This window comes from Dermacentor andersoni, chromosome 8, assembly GCF_023375885.2.
Source record: "Dermacentor andersoni chromosome 8, qqDerAnde1_hic_scaffold, whole genome shotgun sequence".
Lineage (NCBI taxonomy): Eukaryota > Metazoa > Arthropoda > Arachnida > Ixodida > Ixodidae > Dermacentor > Dermacentor andersoni.
In genome coordinates, this window is record NC_092821.1 from 115,018,121 (window position 1) to 115,045,945 (window position 27,825).

The 27,825-nt window shown below is 47.5% G+C and overlaps 1 protein-coding gene across 1 annotated transcript; it reads left to right on the forward strand.

The window, feature by feature from the left end:
• The first annotated feature begins 266 nt into the window (after positions 1-266).
• On the forward strand, positions 267-14,994 carry LOC126529196 (uncharacterized). Its single transcript, XM_050176791.2, has 4 exons — positions 267-805; positions 6,320-6,555; positions 9,217-9,879; positions 13,376-14,994. The coding sequence occupies exons 1-4, from the start codon at positions 605-607 to the stop codon at positions 13,704-13,706; spliced, it is 1,431 nt and encodes a 476-aa protein (XP_050032748.1). The 5' UTR covers positions 267-604; the 3' UTR covers positions 13,707-14,994.
• Positions 14,995-27,825: the final 12,831 nt, after the last annotated feature.

Consider the following 27,825-nt stretch of genomic DNA (forward strand, 5'->3'; position numbering starts at 1 on the left):
AACCAGGATGGGGTCAAGGCCAGGGCGCACCATAGCAGTTGCCTGCTTGCCAGGGCAAACTTGTCTGGCCTTGGGAAAGCAGACAGCGCGGGCGCTGGTTGTCAATAAACGTTTTCCCAATCCAATCCAATCCACATCTTTCACTGTACGCCACTTCCACTGGGCGATATGGCGGTGTTTTTTCTGTTTCGGTACGAAAAACATCCATTTTAGCGAGCTCTTTATGGCACATTTATCTGTATATTAAGCCTAAGATTTGGCACAGAGGCTGCAGCATGTCTAAATTATCTGAAACTGGGCTGTTTGTTGCGGTCGGCGTTTAAGTTTTCTCATTTGTCATTTATTTCTTTCTGACAATTTTACCAATTTTAGCAGCAACTGCAATTTCCTAATAACATGTCCAAATCTTGGCCAATGCTCCGCAGTGGGTATGCGCCACCATAAAAGGAAAACGAAACCAAATTTCGTATAGCACCTATTTTATTTTATTTATTGAATCATATTACCACCCGATTCGTGGCCTATCCCCCTCAGTGGGTTTGTGCCATTAACTGAGGCTTCATCATCATCATCATCATCATCATCATCTCTGTCTTCACGAAGGATGAGAAAAAAAGAGGAAGAAGAACACGGCCGTTGGCCTCGCGAGCAGCAGCCGCGATTTGAGGGAGATACCAACAACGAACAGCTTCCAGCCGAACCAGGAGTAAACATGCGGGACCCGATGTACTTCGAGAACTGCGGCAAGCCTCTGGACTTCGAGGTGACTAAGAAAGGCGAGAAGGTGCTCGTGCCCAACTACCTGGTGAGTAGGCCCAATTAATGCCACGAATCTCTAGGATGAATCGGGAAATGGTCGACGTTGCGCCACCAGGGCAATAACGAACCGACATCTCATCTGCGTTGTGAGAAGCCTTTTTTTTCTTTTGTTTTGAAAGAGCAAAACTTATTTGTTGTAATACCGGAATTAATTGGACAGGTGGCCGTATACGTACGCGCGTTAAAGAGACCGACAGGTGACAAATAAGTTACGGAAGATTTTGTGAGAATTAAAAGAATATGCTTTCTATTGGCATTTTCGAACGAAGTGTTTTAAAAACAAACTGTTAATTTTAAATCGACAATAAAGCAAGTCGCGAAGAGCTCACCCTGCGACACTATAAGCTGGAACTATAGCTGTGGAGTCCCGCCACATGAACACGGATCGATGTACTAAGTTATCTACCAATAAGCTACGCGTCTTTCTTTTTCGCTTAAAAGTGTATTTGTGAGATTTTATAAGTGTGTTCACGTTCCTCAGTGCGTATTACGATGTGGAGAAATGTCACGTTGGCAAGTGGCACGGCCTTCGCGCAAACGAGTGTCCGGTGGACCACTGGATTGTATGATAGAGCGCGCGTTGCAAGTTTGAGAGTGAGTCTAACCGTGTTGTGCTGGCTCCGCGCGAGCTTCAATTTAATACTCGTTCTGTTGCAAAAACAGTGCTGGCAACGCTGCGAGATTAACACCGTCAATGTCTACGCCTCGTTACCGGTAGGTGTAAACGCAGGCGCAATCGCGGCGTTTTATTTACTAAATAAAGCCGTGTGTCGGAACGGAATGAAAATAAAAACGGAAAACGAAAAAGAAAAGCACCACATTTTTTGACCGGAACGAAAACGTAACCGAAACGTTACTTACGAGTTTGCTTCAGAGTGAAACCAAAATATCTTTGATCGGTTTGCGGTTCAAGGGGAAAGTGGGCAATCCGAAACACCCGACGTTAGGCAGCGTCAGAACTATCGCGTATCTCAGCGGTCTGCGTAAGCGCGTGTCTCCGGCAGAGATAGTGCGAGCGATAGCCAGTCGAGCGCTCCACTAATCTGAGTCTGGCGGTCAGTGCCCTGGCAGATTGGCATCGTACAATTTCAAAAAAAAGTTTGCACCCTTTGGGGCTTATCTCGTCCCACAACAACGCACTCTTAAAAAAATTACACCCTTCGGGGCTTATCCTGTCCCGCAACGATAATCGTCATCTGTCTTTCCCGCGTTTCCTTTCTTTAACGCTGTGAGCCCGGTACTTGCCAGTCACGAATGGCTTGCGCGTTATCAGTGTGACAGAGCTTTCTCGACAGGAAAGCGACGAGCGCCGAGTTTTCAAGAAAGGAAATGCAAGAAAAGCAGATGACGATTATCGTTGTAGGGCAGGGGCCCTATAACGTAAAACTATTCCAATATGTTTCTATTCCAATCTTCTGACGTCAAATTTGCGTAACCATCGACGCAAGCACCGGGCGGTCACCCGCAGGGTTGTCTGAACAGGCCAATCAAACGCTTTCCTCGTTCATAGGAGGTCACTTTTGTTTGCTTGAAAAACGAATAACATTGCCTACACTGAGCGGCTTGTCGTATCTAATTGGCTGACAAGAGGCGAGGAGAACGCTCAAGTGGAGAGGGATTCACTGGGGCAGAGCCAGTTCACTGAAAATCGATAACCGGATGAAGAGGGTGGTGCCGGCGTCTGCGATTGGTCGGCTGTCCCTTACTTAGCTTGTGGTGGGTGGTCGAAAATCACGGCGGCATGCAACGGAAGCTTAAGAATGACGCAAAAACTGACCCTCAGCAAAGAAGAGTTGGCAGAATGAGGTGGTAAACGTGCCAAAAGGGCTCGGAAACGTTACACGGCCACGCAAGAAGCTTTGTAATACGCAAATAAACCCATACTCTTCGGCAGGTGCGAGTAGCCAGCGTCTCAGCGATCGGCGGCAGCTATCTTTTATTCCATTCGGAACGGGGCAGCCTGCGGCTATTCCGAAGAAAATTCAGTTTTGTTCGGCATATTAATGCATCTTTATCGCGTACACGTCAGTTTGACGCGGTGAGTTTGGGCGGTTTTGTGACGTCGCGTTACAGGCAGGTGAAGTGGGTGCAGCCCGAAAACTTTTTACCAATAGCCGAGGGCTGATGGCGAAAAGGGGTCGAATCAGAAATAACTGTTTTTCTTTTTTCTCAAGTCATGCATAATCAGTGTATACACATGATATCAGATGGGGAGGTATCGCGGTTTTCGGGACGTCGCGTGACAGAGGTGTGAAGTGGGCGTGTTCGAAAAAAAGTTTTTCAACAATCGTGGAGGGCTGATAGCAGAATTGGAATAGAAAACTTTGGAATAGTTTTACGTTATAGCGCCCCAGATATACACCCCAAAGGGTGCAACAGTTTTAAGAGTGCAATCGTCTTCTATCTTGCGTGCATTTCCCTTCTTTAACACTGCGAACCTGGTACTGCCAGGTCACTATCGGCGTGCGCGTCGTCAGCGTGACATAGCATTCTCGACAGGAACATAGCAAGCGCATAGTCTTCAGTAAAGGAAACGCACGAAAGGCAGACGACGATTATAGTTGCGGGAAGAGATCAGCCCCAATAGGCGCAAACTTTTTAAGAAGTGTAGCAAAATCCAGGACTTGCGCGCTGGAGAGCTTACCATTTTGTTTTCTACGGCTGCAACGCTTTGTTGCCGGACTTTCACCGTTTGTTTATGTTCGTTTCAGTTCGTTTTATCGGAGCAGCGCTCTTCTATATCGGCGAGTACTCACCATGACGTGCCGGTCTTGAGATCAGGCTGAGTTCCTTGAGTCAAGGCATCGAGCATGATCTGAGAATTCGTAATTGATTTATTGAGAAAAATAAATACTGTTTTTATCTTTGCTTCGAAAACTCTTTTGCATGAGAACTAGAATGGGTACGAATCGTCAAGGACCATTATCCTTTTCGTTCCGGAGCAAAACCGGAACAGAAGGTTTTTCAGTGGAACAAAACTAAAACCAGAGCTAAAAAAAAAAAAAAACATTTCATTCCGAGATCCTGCTAAAACAGTGATTTCACTTGTATATTTCCAGTGAATTTAGACAATAAATGGCAAAGGCATGTGTATGTCGTCATATAGAGTGGCTTTCATGGTTCGGGAGGCATAAACGACGTGAAAATTGTCTTCTAAAACGAAAAAATAACTTCTCACGGCTGGCGCTACACTTGTCGCCTGTATAACGCCACTATACAATCGCTGGCCTGTACGCTTAACACTGTTTTAATCACAGGGCTACAAATAAATCGACTGTGCCTGCAGACCGAAAAAAAAACGTTATTCAACAAATTTTCACGTTTTCCGCGTTACCCTTTACACTTCAACACCCTGGACGACGAGCTTTCTTTTGCCTTAAAAAAATATGTACCATAGGAAATCGCTGCCGGTCGCTGTGCTACGAAGATGGAGCATCCAGATTACCCCGCCATGTATACTAGCTAATGTGCTGGTATTGTCATCAAAGCTCGGCGAAAATGAGTACAAAATGCATTTCTTTTCGACGACTGTGGTGGTGCTTTTCTTGTTCGCTGTTCCCAGCTTCAAGTTCTGTTCCAAATTCCTAAGCGAATCCTCCTTTGTGGAGTCAGACACGGTTTGATGGTGTATCAGGTGGATGGACTGCGAAGAGAGAGAACACAGAGAAAATGAATACAGAGTATTACGGCCAAAGGAACGCAACACAGAACGCTGAAGGCAAAAAAATTCTTTGTTTTATAAAAAAGTATATTGTCCCCTCAATCAATAAGTGGCCTCCAAATACAAAATTCGTATGGTGGCGCCCTCTGGATTAAAGATGTGGAAAGGGCCCCTCACCAGGCCCGATAGAAAATTTCGTTTGTACGCTGGAAGTTGTTACGTGTTCTTCAGAGAGCGTTCTGGCGCAAAATTTTTCAAATCGGTCCATTGATAGCCGAGATAGAAATATTTCAGTGCCGCGAACCCATGATTTCAGCAGGCGAGCTCCACCGCCAAGCGAGACACCCTCTCCACTCGCCTCGTCTATCCTCCGCAAGCAAATTTCCTTCCCTGCGTTCTCCTATACTGGACCTCGAGGATCGCGTGACGCACACGTCACGGGACCCCCCTTCATTATTTTTTTTCTTCTTGCTTTCTTTTTCGGCGCTGCGCACTTCCGCTGACGGCGTTTCGCGCAGGCTGTTGCGATTGTCTCGTTTCGCGCAGCGGACGATTTTGCGCGTTGTGCACAAGGACACACGACTAGCGTTATAATTAAGTGCTACACGAATACTGAGGCAGAACAAGCGGATCGCAGAGCATGATCACGCGCTGGAACACGGTGGAAAATGGCATAGTTTCGGCACCTGCGCACGTGACCACACGACCGTGGGAACAAGCAGACGAAGTCGGAATACATCACTCTTGTGTCTGTGCGAAGTAAAACGAACAACACGCAGACATTCCGTTTGTGGGTTTTCTTATTTCTCTAAACTTCAATTCGTCAATTCAAGCAACAGATCATACAAATAACAGATGCTGCCTTGAATAATTCTCGTAGTCGCGTGCCACCACGAGCGACGTCACACTGAGGACACGAGTACGTAGGCGCAGGGAAACGTGTGCGTCACCGTCCGGCTTGGAAAGTGCGGTCGCCGTGAGGGAAAGGAAAAACGGCGTTCGCATTGAAATCTCAGGCCTTTCCGCGGCACGTAACGATCTAATTATTTGTAAACACGATTGTTAGCGCGCATTGTATGCTCTGCGCTTATCAGCTCAAAATGGCCAGATCAGGTGAGGGGCCCTTTAAAGGCTACGTTTAGCTGGTTGAAAGCGGCGGAAGCGATTTTGGGAGCCGGAAACACGTCACAGACGTCGGGTTTTGGACACCATCTGTGCGCAAATGTGACAAAAGTTAAATGACGGAATTCCGGAAGATGCGCACAAATAAATCATAGACGCCGAATCGTCTTCCGCCGCCTCTAAAGCGACGACATAACGCTATTCTAGCTTTCAATGGAGAATGACTATTTATTCGCTGCTGCAACGTTTGGCGGAGTTTTCCACAACAGCAGAAGAAACTCGGTGGAATGGCGGGGAAATTTACAGCGAGATAGCAGTTTGACGTCAAAGGGATTTTGCACCACGTTACACGGATGGATGATTGGATGCTATGAGCATCCCGTTTGGAACGAGGCGGTGGGTTGCGCCACCACGCTGTTGCTTCTATATTGCTTGATGTCCTACATATATGTTAAAAAAAAAAAGATGACGTGCGACGTGCGTGTGTTTCGCCATGTGCCGGTGGTTTGAGGCGGCGCGGTGTAAAAGCATGCGTCTAAACGGAAGCGCAGACGACGATTGTTTCTTTTTATTCGTTGTTTTTGCGGAGATTCATTTGCGACGACCGTGAATGAAAGAATGCACTATACGATTCTATGCACAGAAATTCTTCGTCTTAGCTGCAGCCGCAAACTTTCTCATCGCCGTTGCACGCTCTTCGCCTCTGGTCGTTCGCAGGTCAACCTGCTCAGCGGCATCGCAGTGCTGGTCACGTGCGCCATCGTCGCCAGCGTGGGTGTCGCCTCGTTTCGCGGCGCCAGGGGCCGTGACGTGGTGACATCCGGGGCGCCCGCCGTCGCGCTGTTGCCGGACGCCGACGAGCCGCTCGACCATTGGACGGCGGACGAGTGGCGAAGGCTCATTCCCAGCCCGAGGCCCATCCTGTGCTTCCTCAATCGCGAGGGATTCCTCAGGTACCACACCGCTGTTCGTCACGAACTGGCCCCATTCGCGGTGACAGTCGTGTACGCGATCGAAAAGAAACAAAATAATGTCCGAGATATATGCCGATTCGCACGACTAAGTCGCGCATCAGGGAGTTCTCGCAGCCTTCCAGTGCCGTATGGACCTGTTTTGTCACGGCCTGAAATCTACTCAAGAAAGTGCCGAAGCTTTACGGCATCTTATCTTGCTATATCTGTGTCACATTATCCAAGCGTAATACTTTTTTATGCACTCTGTTGCAACTGTCACGTGTTCCTGCATTTTGCGCCAGCTATCCAGAAGCCGTCGCCTGACTGCGTGTTCCGACGGCCCTGTAGTGCTGCGTTGCTGGCTGTACTAAGTAATTGCTCCTTACCGACGACTGCCTACGGATGCGCGTTCCCACTGGGCTTCTTCAATTTGTCATCCCCCCCTCCCCTCGACTGTCCAAGACTGCGTGAAACGCTGCATACGCAACGCTCACTGGCTGAAAGCGCCACCTCTGGCAGTACGGGAATGTCAGGGATGGATAAACGTAGAGGCCCACCGATGACCTGGTCGTATACGGCCACCTCGGAGCTTCGACGACAGCTGAGTCGCTGGCTCTATTAACATTTTACAGTAGATCTGTTAGAAGCTGGCTGGGTTTCTCTTGACGTCCGCAGCTTTGCCGAGCTGGAGAGAGAGAGCTAAGAGAGAGTAGAGAGCAAAAGCAGAGTATAAAAATAGCATAGCGCCGCGGCGAGGGTGGGTGGAGCCTAACGGGGGAGAAGGAGCGGCGCGGCGGGGACACAGGTGGTGTGACGTCATTGCTCTTGGATGAAAACGCGCGTGTTCGCTTCGGCGGTCATCTGTCTCGCAGTGGAAAAGGAATTATGCGTGGCTCTGCTATCTCAAACACCATACACCAGCGGAGCTGCGGGAAGCACAGCAAAAGTTCGACTAAGTCTGCAGTTTGACACTGTTTTATTAACCTTCCCCAGCTACACTTGTTTCTGGTGTTTGCGATAGCCGAGCCACGCATAATTTTTTATATGTCTGTACCACGCCGCCGACTCATGCGAACTGTTGTATAATTCCCCCGGAGAGGTCTGCTGTGAAAGAAAACCATAAGATTTATTATTAGAATAGCAAGTATATGGACACTCCACGCGTACTTGCGCCGTCGCCGTCGCCGTGATGTTTCATATAAAGTCCAACGTCAATAAAATCGTCGCCGAGCGCCGTACGCTGTATGTGCGAGTGAAAGTGTGCGAGGGTGAGCCGGCAAATGCGGCTCAACTCGCGCATGCAACGGAGGGAAGCGGGGAGGAAGCGCGCCGCCTTCTGTCGCGCGCAAGGCGTCGAGGGTAAGATAGGGCGGGGGGGGGGGGTAGTTGCGCGTTCTTCTCAGGGGAACCCGGACGGCCGCGCGCGCCCGTCTGGGCCGCTGTACCTTGAAAGCCGTTTGCGACGGGTCCAATGTCCGCGCTGTGCTGTGTTTTCGCGGATTAGTTCGCTCGCTGCTGCTGCAGCGTTTCCTCACTGCAGCGGTTTAACAGCGAGTTCCTGCGGTCGTGGAGTGGCATGTCTTCATGTTTGCTTGTGCACACGTGACACCATGCTAAGCTAGGATGCCTACGTTCGCATGTTTATAAGCCCGATAAAACCACTATCCTACTTCGTAGTAGCTGGCCACTAATTTGCTATCGCAATCGATGCTTCGCCTTTCGGGCGAAACTGCGACCATATTTATCTGGACATCGCACTTTGCCTGTATCCTCGGACAGTTGGGTTCGGATTGAGGCCGATTAGCTTTTATTGGCGTGGTGAGGTTGCGTTAAAGTATAATTACTCGGGACAGACACAAAACCTGTGTTACGGAGAGGGAACGAAGGTAGCGCGAAGTTTCTTCGGGGAGCGTTCCGCATTTACCGTCACGACGAAAGACAGCGCGTCGGATGCCGCAGCATGAACTTGCACGATAACAAAAAAAAAAAAACCTGGACTCGCAGCTTTCGCCAATGAATGTAGTGCCCTAGGCGACGCAGAATTCGAAGTGAAGCGCACGCCACCCTTTACACAAACACAGAAGGAAATAATATTAAAAGAATTCGGACGTAACCGATGCTTTCAAGTGAGCAACGCCATACCGCACGAAATAATAGCTGGTTTGCAGCCTTTCCAAGTTTTGCGCCAGTATCACTGGTTAGTAGGGGTCACCACGCACGGAATAATAAATTGTGAAATAGAAAAAAAATTGCATTTGTTATTTTAATACACCGAAAATATTTGAAACGAAATATTTACTCGTATGACAGTATTCTGGTTAAAAATGTTCGAAAATATTTTTTCACATAGGTCTTATAGTTTCAATGCCCCCCCCCCCCCTCCTTCACCTAGTCGCACTGCAATCGTGCACCACTAACTGGCATATCTGGCGATAGGTTCTCGCCCACTTTTGCGTCCCAAGCCTCGCAACTTATTTAGATGAACTTTGGATGAAGTTTCGTAACACTGATAGTGACACCGGGCTGCATGGAGATAAGCAAGTGGCATAATGCTTACGCATACTTAGCCAACTCCCAGAGGAGTTTCAGCTTGATTCTTTTTTGTTCTTAGCCTATCCATCTGTCCATCTTACCGTTTGCATTTTTTCTCCCACTGCAAAGACCGCCTCCGGACACGCTGACCCTGCGCCACTTCCCGGGCCTATACTGCAACGAGATCGTGTACAACGGCCTGTCCTTCGAAAACGGCACGTTCCACCTGCTGGCCGACGCGACGGACGAAGCCATTCTTCGTCGGCTTACCCGCGTCCGCGACGCCCTCTACCCTCACTGGAAGGTCGTCGCCAACGTGTTCGTCGAAGGCTACACGGCGAAGAAAATGCCAGGGGAGAGCAGCGAGTTGCTCGACTCGCTCTTCTCTTGGCTCGAGCACCGCCGCATCGACGGCCTCAACTTCGAGTTTGACGACGACGCCTTTCTTGGAGACCTCGACGCCGCCGGCGAAGTCGTGTCCTTCTTCGCCTGGGCAAAGGCCGACCGCCGATGGGGCAACCTCACCCTGTCCGCCATGATGCCGTACGGAGTGACGGTGCTCTTGCACGAGGAGCTGTCCCTAGTCCTGGACCGGATCCTCCTGAAGACCCATGGCCTCATGGACGAATCCTCGGGCACGACGCAGCTGGCCGCCCCGCTGGACTACGCCGGCTTGACGCACCGTCGCTCCAACCACCACACGGTCATGGGTGTCCTGGAAGAACTGGACGAAAACCTCGGGAAGAAGACGTGCTTCACCATCGCCCTCTCGGGAACGGCCTTCACGCTAAGGTATGTCAATTGAAGCTGTGACTTAAGCGTGGTGTGTCTACGCTTCATCTACACGTGGACACCACACACCAGCACAAAGTGTGCTGGGAAAAAACATTATGCTTATTCCACCCTCTGTGGGAATCGATGTAAGCAAAGCTTTGTTTTGTTTGCTTTGACTGACGATAATCAGCGGTGATGTTGATGCACATATAGGACAAACAGGATGATCACCAACGTGACGTATGTTATCGCCAGTCGTTCATGTAGAATTGTTTCACATATGTTTTCGTGAAAATTGTATTCGCACATGCGTAGTGCGCCGGAATTGACGTCACACGAGTTTGAACGGCGTGGCACCAGGTGGCGATGGCATGCTTCCTTTCGGCACGCATTCGTAGGGGTCCGTTACTTTTGCTCGTGACAGTACATACGTGGCTTGCCATGTCGAAAAGTTGGCCACGCATCCTGCTTACTGTCGCATGATTCATCTACAGAACGCGAGAAACTTTCTGTGGTCCTTCCCTTGGAAAGTATCTATTCTAGAGTGGCAAAAAGAGGGGGGCCTTCTGAGCACCCGACATAGCTAAATTGCAGAAGAATGTACTCCACCTCCCCCTCAGCTTGTAGCATTAGAAACTCCTCCAGACAGCTAGTTGGCGAAGCTCACCATCTCAGCCATTAGTTATACTTAAGTCCGTGAGGGGAGCTAACAATTAAGCCGAACGTCAACGTGGTTTCTCACCCTTTCAAAGTGACGGCTCGTAGTCGCTTTTTGTCTATAAATTTGCTGCAAACATTTCGTTCATACGTCTCCTGCGCGATGAAACGAGCTTTTGACGACAAAGCTTCATAAATATGTATATAGACTCTGTTTAGGCAAAAGGGAAGCGAATATAGAAGAGGGAAAATAATTCGATGCGGAATTAGGTAGGTGTTTCGATTTCATTCCCTGGACGTCTTTTATGTTATCGGTGAAGCTAAATTGCGCACGCATTTCCTGGAATGATTACACAATTTCCTCCTTTACTACCTTGTGACCGAAAGATGGCGCTCGATCAGCAAGTTGTTTCTCTGGCGTATACGTGCGTAGTCACTGCTCTCCAGTAAATGTGCGCAACAAGCACGCGAAATTGCTTTGTCTGCAGTACACAAGATGCGTTTCATGACATAGCTGCGAATTTAATGACGAGCGCTATCGGCATATTTTGGGGCATGTAGATTTAGGCAAGGAAGCCACGTAGAAAGGTCTGAAATGAGCAGGTAAAAATTTTACGTACAGTGCGGTCACAAGCGAGACACAAAAGGAACACACGCAAACAGTGCTGACACGATAATAAAAATGCTCATTAGAGCTGCACGTCTTGCATTGTACCCGAACATATGTGAGATATGGATAACATATGTGAGAAAATAAACTAAGACCACAAAGAGAAATGACATACAACAGAGCAATATCTTTCGAATCGGATGGGTCAACGGCTAACGTGCTAACCAAGCAAAGTGAAAGTCACTAAAAGAAGGAATTCTGGAGTTTCAGGTGTCAAGTTTCAAGTGAAGAAAAATATCAGGTTCAGCAGACACCATGCGAACCACGAAGAAATACAACAGTTAAGTGCAGATCATGAACAAATTATGGCTTAGAGAAATTAACATAACTAATACCACAACGCCTGAAATAATACCCCAATATATTGAAATTTTTGCAGACGGGAATCTTCTCAATATAATCTAAGAAGCAAGGTAGGGCAATATTGCTTTCTCAGGGCTAGGTTTGTGCTGTGCGTTGTATTATAAATTTCACTCTGGTGTATGATGTGTGTTTACACTAAAAGATATGATACACGTGTATAACGTTTGCTTGTTCTCCTTTATTCTGTGTATTGGCACTGACCTATGCAGCTCATTGTGATTATATGATGTGTAACAATGTGAAAATGGTCGCACTGCTGCAGTTGCTGTCTGGACGACGTAGCCTAATCAGGCACTTTCCGTCGGCGTTTGCTATGCCTCCCAAGATAAATTGTCTTGAAAATATAATGTAAACAACAAGAACAACAACAACAGCAACAACCATCTGATTATGAGGCACGCCGAAGAGCAAGACACAGTAATAATTTTGATCACATGCAGTTCTTTAACGCTCTCCAAAAGCATGGTACATGAGCTGCATCGCATTCCGTGGCCATTGGTATGCGGCCGCAGCAGAGGGGATTGAACCCATGGCATCGTTCTCATCAGGGCCACGCCATTGCGACTAAGCTTACCGCGTGGGAGATTGAAAATAGGGAGAATCAACCAGGCCTGTCAAGAAAGCCGCAGACTTCAAGTGTACTTGTAAACAGCGGACGTCATTCAAAGATGTTGCATACCAAAACGCCACAAAGCTCGACATATAGTTTCCCATACATTGAGTTTGTCCCCTAAAATACTGATTAAGCGCGAGAAACTTGACACTAGCGTTTTAGCTATGCTTGTTATAAGTATCAGCTGAAAAAAAGGCAAATAATGAATCATTCGTTATACTAATAACGTTTTACCGCAAATTACATTTGTTTTTCGGCTGGGCTCTCCGTGGATATGGGAACAATAAAACATGTCGTGGGAATAGTTCATGTTGCTCGCCAAACTAATGTCGCAGCACTAGGAACACAATGAAAACTACATGAACAAACGAACTTCCAACTGATCCAAACCTAAACTGATCTAAAAAATAGACAAATTTTAGAAATCCAGCACCTAGTTGGAGAAATGCCCCCAAAAAAGGAGCCTCTACCAAATTGTAATCGAGAGATCTTCCATGAAGGTGATTTCATTACCCTCAAGCAAAATAGATGGCTCTCTTAAACATCAGTCACCTTTTTCTTTCGTGATAAAGTTCAACGCAAGTTACACACAACTTCGTCATAATGTCGTTTGAAAACTCTAATCACTGATACCTCCGGTCCACACGTGCTAGACTTACCATGATACACATGCACCTGTCCATGTCCCGTGGTCTGCGTTCTTATCGTTGCTCTTCAAGAAAAGGCTAGCAGGTTGTTCAAACTTTCCTTGACATCAAACAGTGTTTAGAATTTGTGGAAGTGACATGTATAAAAGATTCTTGAGAAATATCGAAAATTGTTTAAACGTGAAAGGCGTGAATAAAGTTTAAAACTGGAACAACTTGCTCACTCGTTATATCTGGACATAAAGAGTAAAGTCGCAAAAAAGAAGGAAACAGCGAAAAAGTCCTTGGCGTCGAAACAATCGGGTTATCAATAACCGATTAGTAACTGCTTTGCTGTGCTCTCCACAACTGGAAGCTGACTCAACACTTTGTGCATATGAAACGCGTTTATGGGCTACACACATACGTTAGGTTTCCTGCGCTAAAGAAAGAGGGAAAAAAAATCAGACTTTGTCGCGGTGTAAAGCTCACAGCGACACGTACGACATGTTGGGGATTTTTCAAAGGTCGATGTTTCGACGACTAAACCTCGGTAGTCGGTAACCCTCTCTCTGCGACCCGCAGGTCTCCGTCGAAGCGTGACGTAGGCGATCCCGTGGTTCCAGGACGGCCAAGGAAGGCCTCGTTCTCCGACGTCTGTGCCCACGCGCCCGGTCGCGTCAAGCGAATCGAAGACGACGCCGCGTACACGGCCGAGAACTACTCGTGGGTGGCGCACGAGGACCAGTTCACCGTCTTCGAGAAGACGGCCAAGGTGCTCAGGCACTGGCGGCTGCTCTGCGTAGCGGCGGTCGACGTCGACCTCGACGACGTCCGGGGTCAGTGTGGACGCGCGTACCCACTGCTCAGGCGCATCTACGAGACCTCGTACATGCTCAATTATTCGCCAGAGTAGTGGTGCCCGGCTGCCTCCTCTGTGCAAGCTTCTTTTTTTTTTGCACTCTTTCGAAGGTTACTTTACGTAGCAGAGAAATAAAACGAATTTGTTTTTCGTAGCTACGTACAACAAGAATCTGTATTTGATCCTCTTTACTTCAAATAACATCTCTGCGGTACAATGAATAACCATATATAAAGGGCTTAATGTATCCCGTCACGTTGTCTTAGACTGAAATATCATCAACGGGCATCTCCTTGTTCAACTGGGTACAGTTCAATGTATGACGTAAGGTAACGCACCAAAGTGTGCTGGGAAAAACATGCGGATTCCACCCACTGTGGGAATCGATGTAAGCGAAGCTTTGTTTTGTTCGCTTTGACTGACGATAATCGGCGGGGATGTTGACGGGGAATGTTTCATTTCTTCAACGTTTAGCCTAAGACGAGATTGGTGAATTGATGTTCAACGCAACCTTGCGTGAACCACTGCTGTTTGTCTGCGTTGTACACAGAAGTCACAAGAAGAGGTGTTTGCTTGAGGGGTTGTTGTGCGCCATACTTCATAACCCCTGGGAGGGTTGAGCACATTCATTGCCCCACATGGCACATCGCATCGTGGCAGAAGTACTAAACATTATCTGAATTATGGGGCTGTACGTGACAAAACCATAATTGTGCTATGAGGCACGCTATAGTGGTGGACTCCGGAATAATTTTGACACTGTGGGGTTCTTCAACGAGTCCCTAAATCTAACTACACGAGCGTTTTACAGCAAAGCTGTTTATGACTAGGGTTCCATGGATTTTTAGTGCCCGTGAACAACTCTGCGTGTGCAAAAACTCAGCTGATTGATGCAAAATCGCTTCATTCTATGCAAAACCTTATACGTCTCATCACTTGAATATGCATATTCAGTAGATTATTAATAAGCGCCTCTTTCAACATGGGTGGACTCTCAGGTAGATGAGAGTATATTTTTTTTCCTTGCGCACAGGAATATGAGCCATTGCTTAAGGGGGTATGAGCTAATCATTGTCTTACGTGACGGACAAATTTCTCTTTGGGTAGTCACAGGAATTAGACACAGAAACTTAGGTAATAGAAGATTGTATGTGCGTACATATGTCATCACGATGACCGTCGATGAGGCCAATAAATGTGTTCGTACCATTGTTCGAAACCCTGTTTGCTCTGTGTCGTGTGCTAAACAGGAGCCGTATCCTAAAACGATCACTTTTGGCGATACTATTGCTTTGGCCACGGTTTCGCCATCACCGCGCGCTGATTGCCCGTTTTAGCAAAATTGGATCAATTGATTGGCTGGTTGAGTACTGCGTCATCAAACTTTTGCTCACCCAGCCAATCAGCGCGTGCCGATAGCTATCGGTCGTCGATACTATCGCCTCGGCGATAGTATCTGCTCTGGAGTTTATTGTTCACAAATCATCACATTCATGGTCCATCTTATGTGACTCAAAGGCAGCTCTTCAGTGTCTGATGTCCCCTTTCAACCATGGACCAAATGAGCAACTAGTCGCAGACATCCGACTACTCCACCATCACGCAATCAACAAGGGACACAACATCATCTACCAGTGGATACCGGGTCACTGTGGAATTTCAGGAAATGACAGTGCGGATGACGCTGCCCGGTCGGCTCATGATGGTGCCCAGATTACACCCATGCCGCTGTCAAGAACAGATGCAGCCACAAGTCTTCGCTCCCTCGCCCGCGAGCTTACACAGAATCTGTGGAACACCAGTGCATTCACGAACGCACGTCTCCACAAATTGGATCCACGTCTGCAACTCCGCCTACCACCAGGGTTGCCACGAGCGGAAGCAACACTTCTGTGCCGCCTGTGGCTCGGCGTGGCATTCACAAACTCCTATTCATTCCGCATTGGAATGGCCGACAGCCCTACTTGTGACACCTGCGGCTGCGAGGAGACGATTGAACACCTCCTTTGTGACTGTCCCCGTTACGCAGTGCGAAGAAAAGTGCTCGTGACCGCTCTCGCAAAACTGGACAATCGCCCCTTTACTGAGGAAAAAGCTCTAGGACACTGGTCCAGACGGGCTTCGGCACTCAAGGCCTTAAGGGCTTTGTTGAAGTTTTTAAGGACATGTGAATTGTGCGACTGCCTCTGAACGTTGTAGCGCGTAGTTTCGCGTTACTGTGTCAATTTTCTTTTTTTTTTCCTCTTCTTCTTCTTTCTCCTTTTATTCCCTTTACCCCTTTCCCCAGCACAGGGTAGCCAGCCGGTACCTACACTGGCTAACCTCCCTGTGTTTCCTCTCCTTTGTCTCCTCCTCCTCCTCGCTTTCGCCCGTCATCTCAGAGGCCGTGCACAGGCTTCGCGGCGGCGCCACTAGATGGCGCACAGTGGTTATAAGAAAGCGCGAGAGAGCAGTGCCCCTGCAATGCACGTCTCACACATAACACGCCACGACGGCACTGCGTCGCTGCATTGTTTCAATGCCAAACGCATTACCGTTGACAGTCATTGTGAGATGTGTTCGGCCGGAACTTTTCTTGTTAACCGCCAAGTTTCTGCGCCACATGTCAGTACTAATAGAATGCAATGATTGCGGACTTTAAGGTACATTTCAAGTCTGCGTACTTTCAATTGTGAAGTTCCAAATAAAATCAAGTTCAGTAAAAGCTCCGCTAGAGGTTGCCGAGACGGAGCAGCTTTAAAATGTACACTCACAAATGTATGAACGTAACGCCAACCGCAGAAGAGAGCGCTCCTGTACGTCCCCCCCCCCCCTTCTTCTTTTCATCATTTGTCTGATTTCGCGCTGTCTTGAAAAAGCGGATCACTACCTAACCCAGTTTCATGCCAAAGTGCGCAACATTTTGAAGCAAGGGACATTACAAAACGCGGTAAGACGGCGCAGTCAAAGCATTCACCCTGGAAATGAAAGGTGCAGTCGACATTTCTCCGTATGCCCGCCACATTGCTTTACTAAAATACCGGCAAAGCCGGGGTAAAGACTTGGGTAAGCAAGAATAGTCCCAAATTCCGTGCCCCGAACACTTCTTTTTGGTGGGTATAGAGCTGTTAAATACTCTATCTGTCATATAGTCGTTGAATATATCTCTATTTGCCGCTTGACGGCGGGAGCGTGGATCAGCACTTTGCCACGCGGAGCAATTGCTTAAGTATCGAGTACGAGTATACGCGCCGAGCGTCCCGGTGCCTGATCGTCGCCTGCAAGGCTATCCCAGTTTCATTTGATTTAATTGTATTACCTTAAATGTGAATTGATTACTAATCGTTCATTATCTTGTTCATACAGCCCTTGCCGATTGTCAGCGCGAATCCTCTTATTGTAAACCCATGTGAGCGCAGGAGTATACGTGTTCGCATTTCTGTTTGCGTTGGGAAGCGGATGAAGAGCATAGCGGCTACGATGAGCCCGAGGGAATAGCCCAGCACGCACATAATGCTGGGCAACAGCATGCTCTACGCACGTGGCTAATATTGTAGCTCTGCCCCGCAACACTGGGCTGGTGGGTCGACATTGCGTGTGTCGACGCTTGCAAGAGATTATCGGTCTCTTGGGGAAGTGTTGTATACGCGGCATTCATACAATAGTTCTCATTTTTTTTTTTTTGCCGGCAAACTATGCAGTTGTTGTATATCGGGAGCTTTGTCAGTGTGATGAGCACCGTTTTTATTGCAATAGTAATGATAAGTTCGCTGCAGGCGAATTTCAGCTGTCGTCATTGTCGCCGTCGCAGCCGTGATGTTTCCTATAAGTCCAAGTGCTGTAACACCTCGGCCGCGCACTGTGTTTTGTAGGTGCGAAGGAAGGCTTGCGAGGGCGAGCCGAGAAGGATGGCGGCTTGGCGTGGCGGTGTCTTTTTGCGCTCGCAAGCGAGGAAGGCGGGGAGGGATCCCGCCATCATCTCATACGCACAAGGGAACGAAGGGTAGGGGGCGCTGCTATCACTCAGCCATCCTGGGAACGATGGGTAATACATGGATGTATGATTTTCGATCCTGTGGCGTGGTTCTTTTACGCTGTGAAATTTCAATTTTAAAACAATCTACGCTCTTCTAAATGCAGAAGATTGTGCGGAAACGCATGTTGGCTACTAATTACAGCGGTTCAGCCTCTCGAGATGGCCAAATCGAAACGCGCCAAGCGTTTAACGCACTGGCTTGCACGCGAGAAGTTCTTAAGGGTGTTCTACGCCGCTTTTGCATGGATCCATGCATTCGTCGAGGGTGTAATGGTTTCGATATCGGGCATCTGTGCTAGAAGGTCTTTCTTTAAACGATGTCGTCGGACAACTTTAGTGATGATTATGTGTTATTTACGACATAGTGCTTGTTGAAAATGACATGCTTATAAAGTCACGAAGCCATTTGGAGCCAGAAGCATGAAGTTTAGGAAAATCCATGCACTAGTCATCGTTCCCACGTTGATCAAAGCGCCCCGCTTGCAGCTCCTGTAGACACTAGCGCCAGAGTCCTCTCTAGGAATGATTGTGTGCAGCTCTATGGAAGCGGGTAGATGTGTGCGCGCTAGAAGGGGAGGTTAGGGGACAAGCTAGGGGACAGGAGAGGGCTAGGGAAGGCTAGATGACAGACTAGGGCTAGGGGAGGCTAGTGGAGGAGCTCGGGGACGCGCTTGGGGACAGGTTAGTACGCATCTTTGTCTTCTGCTGCGGCGGCTCAGCGTCTCCGCGCGGGCCCTATATTGAAGGTAACTTGAGTCGGTTTCCAAGTTAGGCTACCCGGGTTACCTGGTGGCTTCCTGTGCACTGTGTTCTCGCGCGCCTAAGCGAGTAGTAGCCCAAACGGAAATTCCATCACCGCTGCTGCCGCTCATAAAGCCAGCGTTTCGACAGTGGGTGCCCGCCGTCATCGAGTGAGATGTGTTCGTGGTTGCCTGTGCGCACGTGACAAATGTGCTTGTTAATTTAGTTAGTAAGCGTATCAGTTTATGCAGCTAATAAAACGGCTGATCATACTTTGTATAGCAGCCTAATAATTGGCAGAGACTTGGAGACTGACAAAGAAGCTTGAGAACAAGTTAAGGACAGCGCAAATAGCGACGGAACGAAGAATGCTAGGCATAACCTTAAAAGACAGAAAGAGGGCGGTTTGGATCAGATAGTAAACGGGTATAGACGATATTCTAATATACAGTGAGAGAAAAAGATGGCGCTGGACCGGTCATGTAATGCGCAGATTAGACAGCCGTTGGACCACTAGGGTGACAGAATGGGTACCGAGAGAAGGGAAGCGCAGGACGGCAGAAGAGAAAGGTGGTGCGACAAAATTAGGAAATTTGCGGGTGCTAGTTGGAATCGGTTGGCGCAGGACAGGGTAAAAGAGAGCCCTTCGTCCTGCAGTGGACCTAATATAGGCTGCTGCTGATGATGATGAATAACTTTTTCGCCTTTTGCGCGACAGTGTGACTTTTGCTGTTCTTCCAACTTGCAATATATTCAAGTTGGAATAGTTGATGCGCGAACATAAAGATTAATAATAGCGATATGACGAGACCGCATTCCACGTCATGTGCCATCTCCGAGTTCTTTTCTTTCACTTCCTATATTCCTTTCATTCTTCCTATATGCCCGTTTGTCACGCAATACAAATAAGCCAAGTCTCACACCCTTCTTTGATTTCGTTTCTTTTATAACGCCAAGCAGTACTCGGAAGGAACCATCGGGTCCCCGCGCTCACATGCGAACAGTTGTGCAAACTCGGGCGAGTTCATGACGACCAAGTTGCACACGAGCGCCGCGTCTAACGCGGCGGTAAACGAGTGAGACACGGCCTTGCTGCACAGTCCCTGGCAGTACTTGACGAAGTACGTCTGCTTCCAGGCCGGAGCATCGACTGCATTCTCGAGGCGAGACCAGACGCTCGCGTGAGATTTGCTGGCTTGCAGCGCCACCTGGAAGGCGACCGTCTGCGAAGCTACGTCTTGCAGCACCTTGCCGAGGAATCGGCGTGTCGACGTTTTCGACAGGCACCTCGAGATGTTAGTGGTCAAGGCGGGGATGAGGGTTTCTCTGCTTCCCGCCTCTGAGACAGACGAAGCAGTGCCGCCAAGCGGTTCTGAGACGTAGCGCAGAATCCTAACTGCGAGGTCAGTTCCGAGGGTGGCGTAGTTTAGCAGGTTATCGCGTCCATGACAGAAAGAGGAAGGCTTGAAGGATTCGACGGGAAGTAGAATGGTAGTCGTGGAAAGGGTAGACCTTTCTCGTCGGCGTGTTGTGTCGTTCTTGGCAGTCCTTACGTGCTGGCTAGAGCCTCGACATTGGATGACGTTCCTGTACAGACTGCGATCGCTCACGTTGCCCCGACACGCCGTGCTCTTCAGGATGCTGGCCAGGCCCTCCACTGAGAGCACGTCGAATCTGAGTTGCTTCAGTTTGGCCACAGCAGCACCAATTTTCTCTTTGTCCAGTGCGTAGTTTTCTCGAAGCATCTTTTCGAGAGTGGACACGAGTGAGTCGGCCACTGACTGCGCTTCGTGGTTCTCGTCGAAGAAGCCCAACAGATAAGACTCAAGGTCCTGCAAACTCGTGCCCAAGGTGTCTCCGATTAGCCGGAAGCAGGCGTCGATGCGGTGGTCATCGAGCAGAACTGCGAGCACTTGAGTTGGAAGCAGCACGTGGGCCATCGAGTAGATGGCTGCCTCTCGCGGGGCCAGTTTGTCGAAAAGGACGGTGAAGATTCTCTTCAGGCTTTCCACGCTGACAGTTGCTGCTGAACTTAACACAATCCCACTGCGAGAACTGTAAGCCTGGATGATCTTTTGCCAGGCAGATTTGGCGATGTGTCCTTCAGCGGTGGTCGCGAGGCCTTCTATCGTCAGATGAAATGTGTCGACCTCGGTCAAAGCTGCCGCTAGCTCCCGGTCGGCGCCCACGAGTCTGTCGATGACCTTAGAGCGCACGTCATTAGGTGTCTCGAAAAGTTGCGTCACGCCTTTTAAAACGGCGTACACAGAGCTTCTGTTCAGGTATGCAGAGAAAGGCCGTGAAAAGCTGATCGCTGTAGTTTCATTTCGGCCGCTCTGTAAATTCATGAATGGCATAATTCCATGAGCGTTCCAAAGCAACGATGAGAAGTTCGCGATGTCGTGCGGCGTCTTTATGAAGCCTGGATCAATGAAGAAAAGCACCCACTTTTCAATACCGCGAAGAACATTCATCACGTTATGGCGCGCTTTGCGCCATTCTAAGAGAGTTCACGAAAAAGGGCGCCTCTCTTACGCTACTCAACAATCACCTACATTGTCGGGCACGGCGAAAGGCTTGTAACTTTGTCTACCGCTATACAGCTATATTCAACGCCATGGAAGTATACAAATCGCTGTGCATTCACTGCGATACAAAAACGACCCGTAACGACAAAATTGACCACGCAAGTTGTTGAAGCAGGGGAGCGAATATCCCGCTCATATTTCCCTCATTTCTCTCTCCTGCGTACTCTACACGCCGGAAAGCAGAGCGCAGCGTAGACACCTAACGCCCCCTGGACACAGCCAGGGTTGCCAGGTTTGACGTGACCGAAAACCGTGCTTGGCGACTTTGCTACTTCCTGGCTACTTTTGGCGGTGCTAATTGGCATATGTAGTGTCAGAATCACACTCTCCCCGACGGCGCCAATGAAGCAACAGCCCCAAACACCAAATCTTAAACGACATCCTTTTATGTCTTGCCGGCTCCGGAAGCAAATTCAGGAGCTGAAAATATACCATAGCCTCCATATGATCAGTGAGCCTCTTCAATTTGTCCAGGGCTGTCCAGGACTGCCCAAGATGCTTCATATTCAACTCTCGTTGGTTGAAATAAACGTTTTGGGCAGTGCGGGGTTGTCATGGACAGATAATTAATTGAACAAGAGCTCCTCCTGAATAACAGGAGTTAACTAGCCTTAAAGGAAATGCTTCTGCGTACTTCGTACAATGGAAGTAATAGGTCCTAATAGCGCCCCCAGTGACGGTTACCTGCATAGAAAATCTCGAAGACCATGGTTCTTGGCGCCAGAAACGACAGCAACAACCGAAAACGCGTCATGGCAGCCGTGACATTACAGATGTCAATGTCTATGTGACTATGCGACCACGTACCAGGGAGAGAAGTTTGTGACGTCATACAGCTCGCACGGGAACGTTTGAAGTGAGAAGTCATATTGGTGCAAAGACGACGTGCAGCGAGTTTATTGCACTGAAACTGGCGACACCGCTTCGGCTATGAGAAAGCACAAAAGTGGGCGGTGAAAATTATCAAAGAACGTCAGCTGGTCATTATAGCAAATTATGACAATAATAAGTGATAAAGTTTGTTTTGTTCTGATATTTCTGTTTGCCATCAGTGAAGCAGGAAACTACAGGCCTTCCTCGCTTTTTCATGATTATTTTTATGTCAAAAGTTGGCAGTTTTGGATTGTAAAACCATGTCGACCTTTTTGTCTACCAATTAAAGCTTTTGCCGCAGTTGTCGACGTTTTTTGATTAGTTTTCGGAATTTCTCACCTACATTTTCTCCCGAAGACTTGGCAATCCTGGACACAGCGACGCGAAGCCACCACCCGCACCGCAGCAGCTAAATACTTCGCTCTAAGGTGCATAGGTCAATCGCAGAGACTGTGCAATACCGGGCCTATTCATGGTGTTTTTCGTTAACTACCGATGCTTAGTTATGTTTTGCTTTCGATGGGCATAAACCTTTTTGTAGTGCATTATGATAGATTGCGACAGTTGCGGCTTCATTGTGTGTGTTTGATTCTAAAAGTCCATGGGTCAATCTTATCAGAGAACGGGTATTTTGCGTTACCAATGGACAGCACTACAGACTTCCAATATATCTTGCTTGTACTAGCTAGGCTCACGAAACCCTTAGCGAAGTGAATTAAATCTTAAAGGCACGTCAGCGTTAGTTTATGACGCCGGAGGCTCGGTTGATAGTACAGGCACCTGGGCATACTCACCAAATGCGGTTTCCATGGTTAAGTTAGAGATATTCAGGAATTCCAGCATGTTCTTCTGAAGCACGACCTCCAGTGAGAGAGGCGTCCCGAGGCACGACTTGAAGAGCATCGCCGCTTGCGTAGCCACGTGGTCACTGTCGTTCCGTAAGGACAGCTCGAGCAGCACGCGCTGCAGCGTCTTTCTTTCGTCCTCGGGCTATAACATATGCAAAAGAAGTGTGCGAAGGAAATCAGAAATCGTATTTTTGTTTCAAGGGCACGTTGTCGCTGTGCTGGATGCTACCGTCATGTGTGCTCGTTCTGCATGTCACGGAGCGCAAATAATTTAGAACAGTAAAGCAATATATAGGTGCAATCTAGCGTCATTGTCTTGAAGTGTTTAATGAAAACATATACCGCTTACGCGAAAGTGAAAATCTTAGAAAAGTGTTGTTATATGCATACTGGCTCTACCTTTTTTTTTTTGAGGAAATTGTGTCCTCCAAAGCGAATAAAACACTTCTGGAAGTAGCTTTTGCGTAGCGTTGCCCCTGCATTCTAATTCCACGTTAGTGCAGGTTAGGAAGAAGGAGAGACAGTCATCTCATTTAGAACAGTAAAATAACATCCTCAGTCACAATTTGAGAGTGCCTGTCAATAAATGCGCCAAGAGTTGCATAATTTTATTCGAAGGTGTCGCAGATAGGTTGAAAGAACGCAAAGTTGGTAGAAAGATGCATTCTGCTTTTTCTAGTGAGTCTTCGCGATTACCGAATATATAAATTTTGACTCAAGAATGGCGCAATATTGAATAAAAATACCTTCTTAATCACCGGATCAAACGGCATGCACAAGGCAAATGTTGCCTCCAGGAGTAACAAAAACAAAAAAGCTACTACTCAAAGAGACTGAGAACTGGCCAGAACCTGTTGTGAGACGTTGATGGAAATGAAATTACCATGATTTATAGGAATAGAATCTAGCACGGTATTCGCAAGTTAAGTAGGGATTATAATTTTAAATTGGCAAAATAAGTCTCAAAAACCAGTAAGCGGCGAGACCTGGCGGTGAAGCCTTGGTACTTCGGATGTATTCTATGGGATCACTGTACATAAGTAGACTGTTATTAAGTAAAGCATATTCGTTGCTTAAAATTTCAGTTGGTATATTATTAGGCAGTCGCGCACTATTCTGTGCTTCGGAAACCAAAACGTAAGCGTGGCTACGGCAACATGCTGAACTCCGTATCACGTGCAAAGGCGTCGTTTCGTTTTCGATCCGATTGGTTCCATTTTGACTGTTTAAATACCAAAGCTGTTGGACAGAAAACCACGAACACACATAGCTATTAAAGCAAAAATAATTTAACATCTCGGCAAACATGAATGGCGGGAACATCGACTTGATAAACAAAATCATACTTTTTTACAGCTACGGCCACACTTGTCGTCTGCCTCCCACTAATGCCGGCGTTTAATCGCTATTGTGCTCACCTATCATCTTTTTCAGCATGCCTCCAGTGAATGACTACACCACTGAAGATAGAAAAAAATATGATAAAAATGTTCCACGGAAATTTCCGCGTTAGCCCTTCATGATTAGACAATCTGACCGGCTAGCTTTCCATATCACTAAAAAAATGATGGGCAGCCTCTATGGTCATGCTGCTCATGCCTCTATGACCAGCAGTCATAGAGGCATTGCGTAATCAAGGAGTACAGGTTGCTTATGGAAATATTTTAGAATATATCCATAGAGATTCCTCAGCTACCTTAATTATCCAGAAGGAAAGTAGGAAGATACCTATAAAGAAAGCGGTCACACAAGGAGACGCAATCTCTCCAATGCTATTCACTGCGTGCTTGGAAGAAGTATTCAAGCAGTTAAACTGGGAAGGCTTGTAAGTAAGGATCAACGGCGAATATCTCAGCAACCTTCGGTTTGCACTAGACATCACTGCTCAGCAACACTGGAGACGAGTTACAACAAATGATTGAGGACCTTAGCAGAGAGACTTTAAGAATGGGATCGAAGATTAACATGCAGAAGACAAAGATAATGATGAATAGCCGGGCAAGAAAACAAGGCTTCAGGATCGCCAGTCAACCTTTAGAGTCTGCGAAGGAGTACATTTACCTTGGTCAATTACTCGCAGAGAACCCTGATCATGAGAAGGAAACTTACAGAAGAATAAAAAAGGGTTGGAGCGCATATGGCAGTCATTGCCAGCTTCTATCTGGAAGCTTGCCATTATCATTGAAAAGAAAGGTGCACAATTAGTGCATCTTACCGGTGCTGACACATGGGGCACAAACTTGGACACTGACACAGAAGCTTGAGAACAACTTCGTTCCATCACAAAGCGCGATGGAACCAAGAAGGCTAGGCACAACGTTGAGACAGAAAGAGTGTGGTTTTGATCAGAGCGCAAACGGGTACAGCCAAAGTTCTCATTGACATTAACCGAAAAAGAAATAAAGCCGAGTAGGGCATGTAATGCGTAGGATGGATAACCGGTGGATCATTTGAGCTACAGAATGAGTGCCGAGAGAAGGGAGGCGCAGTCGAGGATGGCAGAAGACTAGCTGGGGCGATACAATTAGGATATTCGCGGGCGCTAGTTGAGATTGGTTGGCACAGGACAGGGTAATTGGAAGTCGCAGGGAGAGGCCTTCGTCCTGCTGTGGAAATAAAATAGGCTGATGATGATGATCAAAATATGGGTAGCATGAAAACTGGTTGCCAGTTTTTTTAACCATTAGTGACGGATGCGCGGCAAGTAGCACATCTCCTCAAATGTGGTCGTGTCTTTACTGAAGATGTCATGTGCCATGTGTAGCAATGCTCTGCAGTCAGAAGTAAACTGGCGTAACATTTTATAAGCTCAATAATCAGTTGGCCCACAGCAAAGTTTCCATGTTTTTTCCCTTGCCATTACTGGAAGATTTAGACAAAAAGAAAGGGGGTATACTAAATCTGGATGCTAAAGAAGACTAGGTCGACGTACACGGTGGTTCAAATGATTCGATGATTAATGTTGATTGTATTTCTCTATTTTGTCTCCTTGTTTATTTCATTGTCCTCTATTCACTCATTTCGTGTCTTATTCGTATCATGCTTCCACACAATTACGTCGATGTTGTCTAGTTTAGCGTAGACACTTGGTTTACCCTTTCTTTTTTCAGTGTTTGGCACTGTGAAATGCGCCCCTTGCCTGGGTCTTCTTGTTTCTATTTCACCCTAGCGGGAGGAATAGGGCCTATAACACCCGATCCTTTACGGCTTCTTGTAAACACATTCCCAAAATTCTGGGCATGCCCCACATGCTCAAAACACATGCCAAACACATGCCCAAACATATGCCCGAACAAATGCCCCAAAACATGGCCAAAACATGCTCAAAACACATGCCCAAGAGAGCCGACGGCCTTCCCCCACGCAGCTCTCTTCCGTCCCTAGCTATACTGACGATGAGTTATTGGCATACCCTTTGAAACAGGGCCGTGATAAATAGTGACCCAGCCTGCTCTAGTTACTCACGTATGCTATAGATGCTTTTCATTCTAGCCTTTTTATATACATCTTAATCTGTTTTCACTTCCTCTAAACTTCTCTATCTATCTTGCCCCGCTACCTATGGCTCTAATGGACCACTAAGCTAAACGTCTCTTGACTTTCATGGCTGTTGACCAGTTGATGCTTCCGTCCACTTCAAATCCAAGCGCTTCTGGAAGGTGTACGTTGCCGACGGGTCTCGCTGGCTGAATCCCTTCGCATTCCATTGGCATGCGCTGGGTGGTCTCCAGATTATTGCTGCAGCATACACATGCCTCGTCTAGTTTCGCGTATTTGCTCCGATATGTTTTCGTCTTTAGGCAACCAGCTCGAGCCTCAAATAGCAAGGCAGTTCTCTTCGTGTTACTGTGTAGATTTTCACATCTGATTTCTTTGTACATATTCTTGTAAATATCCGTAACATTTTGTGTTTTCATTATTCGCATCCAATTCACTGTCTCTGTTTCTCTCACTTCCTTTCTGATGACTCCTGGTTGTCTATTTACAGCTTTAATTACGCTGTACTTGGTTGCCAACTTTATTGACCTCTTCCTCCATTCTGTATCCACGCTTTTCAGGTACAGATACGTGTGCACTTTAGCCGCCCATTTATTTTGATCCACGTTCCTGAGTCTTTCTGCAAAACTGATCTTGCTCTGCGCTTCTCTGACTTCAAACGAGGCCCAACCAATGCCACCCTCCACTGCCTCAATTGTGACTTTGCCGTGGGCTCCCAAAGCCAACCGGCCCACCGATCGTTGGCTAACTGCTAGCCCCGCCAATACATCACATTTTATTCACAGAATGACATCTGCGAACGTTAGCGGTGGCACCATTACTCCTTTCCGGATTCCACGCACCACCTAAAATTTATTGTGATGTCAAAGTGCTCTAAGTTTGATTACTGCTGCATTCCGCTTCCCCTTTATTTTCAGATTGTCTTGGTGGGTGCTTGAATAAGTATTTGCTTCGTTTATCAATACGCCGAGATATTTATATTGCTTTACTATGCGTATGACTCGCTGTTGAATGGATGCCACGCAATTACTCATCTCTTCGGTAAAGATCATAATTCCTGATTTCTTTGTGCTAAACTTAAGGCCTAGATTTGCGCTTCCACAACTTACTGTGATAATGAAGGGAAACCTACGGAGGCAAGGCGCGCACAAGTGAGAGCGCTTCGTAAACGAGTTCCGTGTTTTCATCCCGGTTAGTGCAAGCTGGGGGATAGAAAACATAAACACCTGATCAGGAACAGTTAAATAAGGCAAAACACACCACTGAATGTAATAGCTAACTTATTTTGTGGCTTTTCCCTTCCGCGTCTAGGAAAACGCGAAAACGTCGCACATGGTAGGTGTGCCGATTCACCTTCTGTTCCGAGCAACCAAAAACACTGTCAAACGCTGGCGGACTACTTGGAGTGGTAACACATGTCCAGAACCATCACCTCCGTAGCTTTCCCTTCATAGCCCCAGAATGTTGTCCGCGTGTGTAGCAGCACTATGTCTACCGCATACACCAGTCCGGGGACCTTCTGTTGCATCATTTGTCCATTAAGAATGTATGATAAATAAAACCCTAATTCACTGTTTTCCAGTCGTTGTTCTATGCCTTTACCATAAAGC

Coding starts and splice junctions, on each gene's coding strand:
- LOC126529196 (XM_050176791.2), top strand. CDS start 605: ATGAGAAAAAAAGAGGAAGAAGAACACGGCCGTTGGCCTCGCGAGCAG. Junction 6,556..9,216: donor AATCGCGAGGGATTCCTCAG/GTACCACACCGC, acceptor CCCACTGCAAAG/ACCGCCTCCGGACACGCTGA. Junction 9,880..13,375: donor GGAACGGCCTTCACGCTAAG/GTATGTCAATTG, acceptor TGCGACCCGCAG/GTCTCCGTCGAAGCGTGACG.